This window comes from Rhea americana, unplaced genomic scaffold (genome assembly GCF_003343005.1).
Source record: "Rhea americana isolate MKP2758 unplaced genomic scaffold, rheAme1 scaffold_286, whole genome shotgun sequence".
In the NCBI taxonomy this organism is placed as follows: Eukaryota; Metazoa; Chordata; class Aves; order Rheiformes; family Rheidae; genus Rhea; species Rhea americana.
The window spans coordinates 202,493-213,800 of record NW_028186408.1 but is presented as its reverse complement, the minus strand read 5'-3'; the positions used below and the strand labels follow the sequence as shown (position 1 = coordinate 213,800).

At 52.7% G+C, this 11,308-nt stretch overlaps 1 protein-coding gene across 1 annotated transcript in view; it reads left to right on the top strand.

Moving 5' to 3' along the window:
* The first annotated feature begins 645 nt into the window (after nt 1-645).
* The window catches only part of SRGAP3 (SLIT-ROBO Rho GTPase activating protein 3), a 71,943-nt gene continuing 61,280 nt past the window's right edge, over nt 646-11,308 (top strand). The window contains exons 1-2 of the mRNA XM_085308911.1: nt 646-724; nt 2,634-2,826. Coding sequence (XP_085165037.1) covers nt 646-724; nt 2,634-2,826 — 272 coding nt within the window. The remainder of the gene's footprint in view (nt 725-2,633; nt 2,827-11,308) is intronic.

Genomic DNA, 11,308 nt, shown 5'->3' with positions numbered 1-11,308 from the left:
CTGGAAGTTTCTTCAGCGTAATGTACTGGTCCTGTTCAGATAGTCCAGTTTTTGATGTTTGATCCAGTTGTGATAGCAGTATCTGGCAGAATCCCCTGACATTGAGTGCTGCTGTGAGGTTGGTAGCTGCTCAGCAATTGAGCTGGTATTTTGGGTACGTTGATAGAAAGAAAAAAGAACAATTTATAATAGCTCTGTGTTGACCAAAGACAAGATTTTAAATCAAGTAGGAAGCCACACCCAAGTAATACAGCAGCCTACTCTGGATCAAACCTACCTTAAGCTCATCAAAGGGTAGTACCAGTATGTGGGCTAAGGAATGGGCCAAGTAAAAGTGGTGTTAAAGAAACTATTTGGTGGCCACCATGCTGTTACTATGGAAGAAGTCTGCAGTACCAAAAATAATCCCTGTGCCAGGCTGTGGAACAAATCTGAAAGCAGAGAGCAAGTGACTGGTCTGACCTAATGAGCTGACTCTCTTGTTTTAGTCCAAGAAGGATCCCACGTTGGGCGGCTGATTAACTTTGGAGTTACCTTTTACTTTTCAATGTGYTCATTATTTTCAATGAGCTTTTGCTTTTTATGTGACTTTCACGTAGTCTGCAGCCTCTGTGTCCATTGCTGCAATCATTAAATTAACCAATAATGAGATTGTTGCAGGTGTCTGTGTTCCTGCAGCTCTCCGAGTTCACCTGTCAGGCTCTGAGTGGCTCACGCTCACCAGGTATTCGTTATATGAAGGATCGTTGAAAAATATCAGATTCTTGCAACGTCAATTTTAACGTCCTCAACATTGAATCCTCACAGATCTCAAGAGCTTGAAATTGCCTGTAAAGCTGTGAGCAGAGTTCATCTCTGAGCAGCTTTAACTTACAGCGTATAGTTAAGTTATAGCTTATAACTGTGGGAATCTTCTGGGATTTCAGACAGCATTTTGCAGCGTTGTTACTTGATAATTCCTCAACTCATTGTCCCATATAGACTAATGATCATCTGGACAGGACTCTGTGGTAGCTGCGAGGTTGAAGGACAGCCAAATGTTGGGAGCCCTGTAGGGCTAGCCTGCCCTACCTGTGTGTGCATACTCAAGACTATTTCATACATCAGAACGGTTCTGCTGTGGTGTCTGGGTGCAGGTCTTTGAGCTTCCTAATTATAATGTAGCGATTTCATACTTGTGTGGTTAGGTGTTACAGATATTTTTAGTTTGCTGTGGCTCTTCCAGGCAAGTTATCATTTGTCATCTTACTGTGCTGAATTTACAGAAGGAACCAGGGATGAAAACTAATCCTCTGGCCAGAGTGTTCCAGACATTTTGCTTTTAATTCAGGCTGGATCAGGATCTTTCCGTCCCCGCATTTCCAGCTCTCGGCAGAGCTGAGCTGCAGCTGGGGAGCAGCAGCACTCCCAGCTCGGCCCCTGGAGCTCCACGGGGTTTAGAGAGCCAGCAGCAACGCGCGTTGGTTGGAGCCGTTTGCGCGTTTGGGAAGCGGCTGGAAGGGCATTTGCTTCGCTGCCCCTGCCCAGCTGCTTGCCTTGCCTGGAGAGCAGGCGCTCTGACGTGAGCATCTTCGTGAGCCATCGTGTCCTGCTCCGGTTTTGCTCATTTAACTTCCAGGAATAAGCTCTCTTTTTAAGAGATTTGCAGCCTCTGCTACRTTGTGCTGGAAGAAATGCAATTGGTCTTTTACCGTGTGAGATGAGCGTTGTCAAATGAGGCTGGTAAAGGCAGAAAATATGACTCTGACGTATAAAGAAGAGAAACGTTAAAGCAGCTTTCCGATAATATTCGTGTGCTGAAGAGAGCTTAATATGCCCAAAGTTGTCAGGTAGYGGCAGTGCTAGATAAATACCAGGATCACTGAACAGATTTATCTGATTCTCGTGGGATACTTTTGTGTGACGGGTTCGGGCGGGCGCCGAGCCCTCCGGCGCGCAGACTCGGTGCCCTTTCCGCACGGCCGCCGCCTCTTCTCCCAGAGCTGCCCCTGCTCGCTGCGGGTGCCCGGGGCGGTTTGCTTGCACCGAACGCAGCACCTGGAGATCCTTATCAGAAACAACATAAAATAAATTTTGTGCGATTTCACAAGCTCAAATTGAGGGGGTCCGAAGAACGTTACTGGAAGGCTTAAAAAGGCGGACCTGATTCACCAGTTAGCCCAGCAGTGCTCTGGGARGTGAATGAAAGACTCCGCGTTTGTAACGCCGGCCTTCGGAAGCTCGTTGTCAGCTTTTCCAGCAGGTCTTAAAATGATCGTTTATCAGCAGATAACGTGTTAGTTTATGTACAAAGTATATAGAACTCCAAGCAATACTAGATAAACTGAAGTAGCAGGTTTTTTTGGTTTCAGAAAAGCAATTGAAGAGCCCTAAGGGTTAGTTCTTGTGTAGTTACGCAACTATTTATTTTAACAAAGAACAAGTATTTAATATGAGGCCAGTGAATGAAATTCTTCAGCTCTCACTTGGAAAAAATTTCCATTGACTTTAACATGCTTTGATTTGAATTTGAGGCTCATAAGGGAGCTRTGCTCGAGCAATACCTGTGAGATTTGTTGTAAGTCAATGAAAGACAATTCTCGTGGCGTTTGTTATTTATGTTATGTTTTCTTTCCTCTTCTGTGTGCATTCAGAAATCCGTACTCAGCTGGTGGAACAGTTCAAATGCCTGGAACAGCAGTCGGAGTCGCGTCTGCAACTCTTGCAGGACCTCCAGGAGTTCTTCCGTAGGAAAGCTGAGATAGAGCTGGAGTACTCCAGGAGCCTGGAGAAGTTAGCTGAACGATTCTCTTCCAAGATACGCAGCTCCAGGGAGCACCAGTTCAAGTAAGCAGGCRTTTCCGGGGCCAAGATGATGCAAAATGATGGGCCAGAGACTGGTTAAAAAGCTGAATTGATTCTATTTATTTACTTATGTATTTAGTGGGGGTGGGAGATTAGCTGCAGAGTTTAAAAAAATGATTTWAAAAAATAGCAAATGGTGGCCTTCTCTGTTATCACTGTGCAGTTTTCAGAAGGAGTAAGAGCTGGAAACCTATTTTCCAGTGATAAATTWTTCACCACAGCATTATTTAGTTGTGCTGCCTGAATTAGACTTATGTGCTAGTTCAAGCAGTACCGTGAAAATATGAATTAGGGACTGGGAAGAAATCTAGCTCCTTCTTTCTTTTTTATTTAAGGCAGGAAAAGGGGAGGTCCCTGGGGGCCGCCGCGCGCTGCGGGGCCGCGAGCCGCCGGCCGGGCTCGGTGGGAGCGCCGGGCTGCACGTGCAGCATCCCGGCCGGGCGGCAGCGCGGGGAACGCTCGTTCGCGCGGCAGCCGGACCCCTTGCCTTTGTCTCCCCGGCTGTCGCGTTCCTCTCTGTCTCCTTTTCTGACGGCTGCGTCCATGAAATCGTTTCTTGACTGGGAGTGCATCCTTTCCTCCAGGTGAAGCTACTGTAGTTTGGTCCCGTGGCCAAAGACTGTAGCTGTTGTGCAGCTCCTTTCCTGGAGGTTTTGCCTGCCTGAGGCTCTTAGCCTTGCCAACCCCTGGCTCTTTGCTGCCTCTTTCTTCCTCTAGCCTCTTGTGATATTTTTCCATTTCAGCAGGAAAAGCAGCGATTTCTGCTGCTGTGTTACTGAATCCTATTTATTGCATATTACTAAATCCTATTTAATCTGTTTACTCGGTCTTTGTAGTGAGCAGGGATTTACTGTTGTCTTATGCAAAAGTCCCCTTGAAATGAATTGCTATTCAAATGCTATTTGTTCTTTTTGCAGCTGACTATTGCTCTTCATTTGCTTGGTGCTTGGCTGGCATTGCTGAATCATATTTCAGGGACAACGGCCTTGGGGAAGGAACTTGTGATCATGGGTCCAGGAAGGTGCCCATCTTCCAGAGATGGGAGTCCATGAAGGCTTGTGTGTACTTCTCCCCTCCTGGCACTCCCAAAGAAGCTCRGGGCATTGCTTATTCTGTTTGCAGTGTTGGGAAGATGCTCTGTAATTTGCAGCATCTACAGGTCTTTGCAAAATATCTAGGCACAAGTGCCCTGTGTTTTGGGAYGGTACTGACAGCATTAATAGGATCAGTGTGATTTCAGTACGCACCTCTGCTGAGTCCGTGCTGTCTYGCTCCATTTTGAGAGGGGACCAGTGTTAATTTCTTAGCAGCTTTTTCCACAGTGCTTTGTGCCTACCCCGTAGCAGACACCTCCGGACTGCTCTCCCCTGGCTTATGAATGCCATTATTCTGATGGGGCTTTTGACACCCTTAAGAAGTACGGTGTCTTCAGCTTCTCCCTTGGTCTCTGTAGTCCTGTGCAGGAGGCTGCAGTCCAAGCCTAATGACGGTAATCGTGGCAGTGCTGCWGAGGTGAGGGTTGACACGCTCTTCCTCGCTTCTACGTGCCGTTGTTTTGTCTGTGCGTGTTAGCGGGGGGAGGTTTTTCTGGAGGCAGCCTGCCTCCCTCTGCACTGACTCGGGGTGGGAGGTGGGATACAGGCTCCAGCCCTGGTGCAGTTTGACGTGAACATCTCGGTAATTAGGAATGGGTGTTTCGGGGCTTCAGCTGCACCACGTAACTGCGTTAAGCRTGGGACATCATGGTGAGGACAGTCTTGCTGGACTCCGCACCCAGGGGTGCCTAAAATCCATCTCCAGCAGAGCCGTCCTTGACAGCGCCGTCTGCGCGAGCAGGCTGCAGCCCCGCGGCGCGCGCGAGCCTGCGCGCGTCTCGTGTGCACGGCACTGTACGCGGGCTGAACAGCGGGCAGCCCCCGGCAGCGGGCAGCCCCCGGCAGCCTGCGTGTGTTTGTGGCGTTGGGGGGAGGCCGCTGGGATTCGAATGCGTGATCAGCTGCAGCTGTCGCAGGGCTCCAGGGGAAGCTCAGGAGGGCGAGAAGGTCCGGGAGGAGCAGCCTGGCGCTTTTGCTTTGAAGCRGTAGGGAGTTTCAGGGTGGAATTCTGCGCCTTTCCCTGTTTTTCTGTAGCAGGAAAGCCTGTTTTTTCGTGAAGAACAAGCCCGCGTTGAAGGATATACAGGCTGTGCCTCCCGGAGAGCCCCGGGGCCTCTGCCCGAGACGATCGGGCTTGCCGCTGGCCCGCCGCGGTGCCCGGCTGGCTCCTTCCCCGCGGCCRGGCCCGTCCCCTTGGCCTTCCGCAGGCTCGTGCTGCTTTCAGAGCCTCCATCTGGTCTTCAGCTCTTCCACCGATCGCTTAATTCACTTACTGCAATCCCGCTTTTATTCCTCGGCGCTCCCTGAGCCCCCTAATCTGCAGCGCTTAGCTCCGCGCTCGCTGTGCCGGCGGTGCGGCGCAGCCCGTCGCCCGCGCGGGAGGTGGCTCGTGGCAGCCGCGGAGGGGCCGGCGGAGCCGCCCGGGGCTGCTGCCGCCGCTGCTCCCCCCGGCGCGGCTGCGCCCGCGCCCGCCCATCCTCGGCGGAAACCGGCCGCTCTCCTGCGGTGCCGTATTGCGGCTGCCGCTGGAGGGAAGTCGCCGCAGACGCCTCCGCGGGAGCTGAGGGTTTGCAGGCTCACGCAAATTCTTGGCAGGAAAAGTGTCCRTTGGAAAAGGCAGTTTCTCTGAAATCAGTATGTTTTATGAGAATTGGGGGGGGGAAAGGTATAGGTGAAACATTTGAAACAAACCATTTTGGCTTCCTTGTTTAGAGAATCTCAAAATGTTTCAATTGGACAGTGTAAAATGCTTTGTTGTATAATTTTTTTAAATTGAGTCGCTTTTGATCAGTTTGCTTTTAACGTTGAATACAATACRTAGAAAAACAGCGCAAATTTGTTTCAATGTTGTCAAAATGGAATATGTCAAAACAGTTAATTGCTCCAATTAAGTGTGAAATATTCATTGAAATTTCCCTCAAAAGAACGTTTTCCTGACCGGTGGTTCGGGGTGCTAGATTCACGCTGGGATGCCCCGTCAGCGTGACCGTACCCGGCAAGGCCAGGTGCTGGTGTGCTCTCCTGGGTGACACTGTGTGGCTCCAGGGGACGTTTCGGTTGCCTGATCGGACACGCGCTGCGGTACAYGGAAATCTCTCTGCAGCGTGAGCTGCATTAAGACCGCAGTAAATATCAAGCGTACATGCATATATTGATGTTACACCTACAGGTTTCATGTTAACATTGGAAACATTTTAGCAAGCAAATTTCCTGCCGTGYGTTCAGTGGACAAAATGCAGCATAACAGATGCATGGCAAATGGGCTCTTTTCTGAAGTGAAAGTGGCAGCTCTATTAATAGAATGAAGTGTTGGGAGGAGCAAAACTTTCTCTTCCTTGTGGAGCGCTGAAGGGATTGCCGGGGCGTTCCTTTCCCCGACATCCCCCAAAGCGTCCGGCTCGGGACAGGCCTGGTTTGGGCTCCGGAGCGCGTGCTCACCTCTTGCCGGACGTCCCTGCGTGGAAGCGCTCGGCAGCTGCGCAGGACCTCTGCGAGCCCGGAGGAGACTCGGGAGCACGGGTCCCTGGAAATCAGAGCGCGGCCGGCGGTCAGGGCGCGCTTTCAAGAAAATTTGCCGCTAGCTTCGACCTTTCCCTGGGGCGGGAGGCAGGTACGCGTGCGGGAGCCTGGAGAGGCCGGCGGTGGGTTGCTGAGGCCGTTCGGTAGCCGAGGCAGCTCCTTGCGGGTCCGCTGGGTCCGGCAGCCGGCTGGAGGCAGGCGCAGCACCTGGCGGACGGACGGAGCGGGGCCCCGGAGCGTGCGGCGCGCGTCTGATCGGCAGCAAGGTCCCAGCAGGCGCAGCTGGAGGACCCTTATTGCCCGGAGAGGGCGTAAAGGCGCAGGCTCATGGGGCAAGGTGCGAGGGATCGGGGAAGAAATTTAAACCCGGAGTTATTTATGTTACGTTTCATTCACAGACCAATGCTAGCTCTGGTGTGGCTCTTCTCCTTGCTCTCCTGCAGCCCTTCACAACGGGGAGATTTGCTGGGGAGGCCCAAAGCAATGTCACGGTCCTCAGGAGGCCAGTGACAGAGCTGGAAACAGAGGCCATGCTTCCTAAATCCCGGTCTGGTGTCTGTCCAGTAAGTTGCTGTACTTTTTGTATGAGAATATATCTAATGTGGGAGATTGTATAGCCCAGACCTTCCTTACAGTGTTCATATCCCGCTTAATGCTGCTTCCCCACCACAGAGGTAACTCAGTAATGCTCAGCAGAAATCGTTCTGAAGGATGGGTGCAGGCGTAGCCTCAGATTTGTCTTCCCTCTTTCATTAAGCAGAAGGCACTGATTTATAATAATATCTTTTAAGTTGTTTAAAAACATAGAGCCGAGTGAGGAGGCCCAGTGCCTGGTAGGTGCTCGGTGCGTAGCTAACGGGAACGGCACGCTCAGCCCAGAGGCGAGCTGGAGGGCGTWGGGCGAAGTGATGGTGGCTTTCTGACCTGAGTCTCGGGGTGACGCGTGAGCCACTGGAAACAGGAAATGTCACACAGCACTGGAGGAAGGGGACGGTGTGATGAAGTAGGACAAGGATGTGGTTGACTGAAAGCTGATTCCCTATCTCTGTTTTAGCAGACGAAGCCGTCCAGCCTCTGCTTTGCTCAGAGAGTCTTAGCCATCCTCTGTTGAGCGAGACATAGTAGAGCAACTTAGCCAGCGCAGGGAGCCTGGCTGAAACCTTCCCTCCTACGTATTATGGGAAGTAGGAGCAGGAGCAGCAGATCTGGGCTTGATTAAAAAAAAAAATTGAAGCAGCCGATCCGTAAGGTGCAGTGCCAGCAGAGGCTGGTAATCAGCCTCGTGTCCCCTGTGCACCAAGGAGTGTGGGATGCTGCTGTGACCTGAGGGGTGGTGGTGGGGGACCATGGCGCAGGGCTGCTGGGAAGCTGGGCAGGGACATGCGGGAGGGACGTCTGGGCCGCCTCTGTCGGCGTGGCAGCACCGATCTCCTGCGTGGGCCAGCTATCACGTGGACCTGGCTGTCCTCCTACTGCAGGGCAAAATATGACGGAGAGACTTCTGGAGCTGGTATTTTCCCAGTGAGCCGTGGGATGGACGGCTCTTCCTTCCTGTTCAGGCAGAGGTTACATCCCTTTRTTCTTTCAAATCTTTATTTAAGCTTTAATCTATGGAGTTGAGTTCAGCCTCGGTGCACGCTGCTGAGCGGTTACGCCTGGCCGGCCTGCCGCGCGGTCCAGTTGCTGCGCCGAGCTGTCCAACGCGTCGGGGGACTCGGCGCGGAGGCAGCGCGTCTCGGAGCCGTTCTCCGCGCTTTTTCCTCCAGCGTTGYGTTACAGGACGCGTTCGTGGCCGCGGAGAAGGCTCTGCAATGCTGACTTGGATGAGGCCGCCTCCTGCCCGCGCCGTGCGCCGCCTCGCCGCCGGCCCTGGTGCCGGGGCCGAGACGAGGAGCCGGGGACACGGCGGAGGAGCCGGGGACACGGCGGAGCGCCGCGCGGCCCGGCGCTCCCTCGGGGACGCCCGCGGGAGCCGTGCGCCGCGCAAGGAACCGCCGAGGCTGCCTCCCCCCCAGCCGTTCTTGACCTTTTTATCATCGGTTTGTCATGTCTTCTGATGCATTTGTCCTTTTTATCCGCTGTCCTTGGTTGGTGTAGCTAACCTCGGTGAGGTAATAGAGTGTGACACCTGCTTCAGAGCTCTGACGTGCTGGCTGCAGTTTTGCTTTTCCTTTGGATTTTGTTTTACCAGGTGGATGAGAATGTATGTGGAATTTTTTTCCTGATGGGTCTTGAAGGCTGTATTTGGGCTGATGCAGCTAGGTCAGCACTGAAGCTTCCAAGGATATTCATCAATTTTTAAATGGACCTAATATATTATTATGTTATATTAATTGCAGTAATACATTATTAAATCAGGAATCCACAGAGAGAATGGAAAGGGAACATAGCAAAATCAAGCTGTTTACCATCTTTGTGTTATTTATGTATCTTGCTGTAGTTCCTTTCTCCCTCTCCTGAGGGAGAAATCGTCACCATTTGTCTTGGGAAGAGGTATGTTTCCCTTCTCGTCCTGAGCAGTGCACGGGGAGGAGAGGTGCAGGCCTGAATAATAACTGGTTCTGTTAAGCTTTGGCTGCTTTTCTAATAGCATTTTCTCTTCCAGTAGCTACTAAATTGCTCACTGTTTTGTCTCCCAACTGTGAGACAGATGCCAATGCCAGAAGTAATTTACTGGAGTGCTCATTCTGTTTTTTCTGTATTTATCTTGCATGCTACATCCTAAAACTCCTACTTCAGGGACTGTAAATCTGCTTTARCTGAGAAAGCAAGTCCAAAAAAACRTCTGAGGCCRTAGAGGCCAGAAGCTCATATGAACACATGCTATAAGAATCTGGCAAAAATGCCCTCTTCTTATCAAGARAAATGCTCTAGTATATCCTTTAGCCTTGCCACTGCCCTGCTTTGAGCACCTGCTTTTTACGTTCTAGGAAGTTCAGATAATGTTTTGATTCTATTAGTTGCTTTAATCCAAAGATTTTGGCTAAAATCACATCTCTGAAGGTTGCGTTGGTTCATATCTAGCAGTTTTGTGTTCGGTCTCTACCRCCAGAAATCCACCCAGGCCACGTCGCGTTACGTGATCTTTTATGCTGATTGCGAGAGGAATTGACCTGCACCAGGTGACAGCAGAGTGCAGGGAGCTAAACTGCTGCTTATCCGTATTTGGCCTCTGTAACCCCAGATAATGAAGRCTGTTTCTCACGGTTGGCTTCCCAGAGGGTTTCTTCCCCCAGGCGCCCATGCCAGCTGTGTCGAGGGTTTTCTTCCTCTCCACAGGGGTCTTGATTTGTATGAACTGTGAGATTTTCCCATCTGATTGCACACCACAGGCTTCACAAAGGTCCATAGCGGGCTCAGTAAGCATTGCTCAGTTTTACTTGGCACGAACACAAATGCCCGAAGCTTACCCTCTAGCACAGAAAAACAGAATTTGCAAAGGAGCAGGTTGCCTGCTCCTGAACAGGCTTTTGGAAGTTTTTTCGTGTTTATGTTGTATGCTGTAGATCACTGATTTCTGCTTTTAGTGAAGGCTCGTCTCCCACGACCTGTGAGTGGGCTGAWGGAGTCTCCTGTGGGGACAGGTTCTCCGCAGAGGTCCCCCTGAGACAAACCTCTGGAGCTGGTTGCGTACGGAGCCGCAAAGCTGCGCGCACGGACGCGCTTCCCCTGCGCGCGGAGCCCGTGAGCCTGGCTGCCACGTAGCCTTGTGCTCGAACGAGAGCCCTTAAASCCCGGCTCCAGGGCTGCGGCCCGGGGAGCTCGGAACCCGTGAGCGGAGCCAAGCCGTTCTGGGCGCAGGCTGCCGAGGCGCTGCGTTCAGCCGTGTGCCGGTCAGGCTCCCGGGCACGTCTCGCTCGCTGCAGCCGCTGTCGTGGCCGGTTGAGCTATGGACCAGCAGGGAGCTGGAAGCATGCSGTGCTCTGCCTCGAGTGAGAGGGCAGAGCCGGAGCGGGCGCGCGCTGGGTGGGTGAGCGCAGCCAGCGTGGGCTAAGCCATTTCTTTTGGCCTCGTACCCCAAACTAGGAGCAGTTACAGGTRAACCTGTTGCCACAAGTCAGTGCGGAAGCGATCAGGTAGCGCGAGTTTAACGGGCCGCGGGGTCGCCCGTCGGACTGGGCGGGCGAGGGCCGGCGAGCAGGCGTGCCGCTGGTGGGCTGCGCGCCGCTGCGCCGCGCCGGTCCGCCCCGCTCGCCGCCCCGTCTGCGGCTCGGTTAGGCTGACTCCGGCTGCAGGGTGGAACCGAGCTTTCCTGGTGAGTGGTGCGGGTGTAGGTGTACCTGTCGGAGATTTCAGAGCTTGGAAGAGCYGTGGGAGCTCCTGAGGACTTGGCTTGCTGCTTCCGAGTGTTCGCAGCAGAGTTCGCGCACCTTAGAAAGGCGTTCGGTGGCRCTGATACGGGCTTACGGTGCGCTTCAAATTGTTTTCTTCTGGGATAATGTGCGGTGTAAGACRCTGCGGGTGTTCAGTTAATGAGAAGGCAGTGCGCTGGGCAGTGCGTTGCTGTATCTTTTTCTGCCTGTCGCTTTTGGTGTAAATCTGCAGTTCGAGCTGTGGTTAGTCATGACTTCTGCGTTACTAGTCAAGTGAAGCGTGAAACTTGGAGAACATTTAGACACAGAAATTACTAGTTTGTTTCACTGGCTGACTGAGATTTTGCCAGCTGCGTGTGTGTATGAGAAGAGGAAGAAGATCTCGGTGCCAAACGTGCGTGGCGAGGAACGGCCCCAGCAAAGCGATCGCTCGCCGCTCGCTGTGCGGCTGCGTTGCAAGGAGGATGGCGGTGGGGCGTCCGGGGAGCGGGGCCTGCCCGCGGGGCCGGAGCTGCCTCCCGGCCCGTCCCTCTGGGG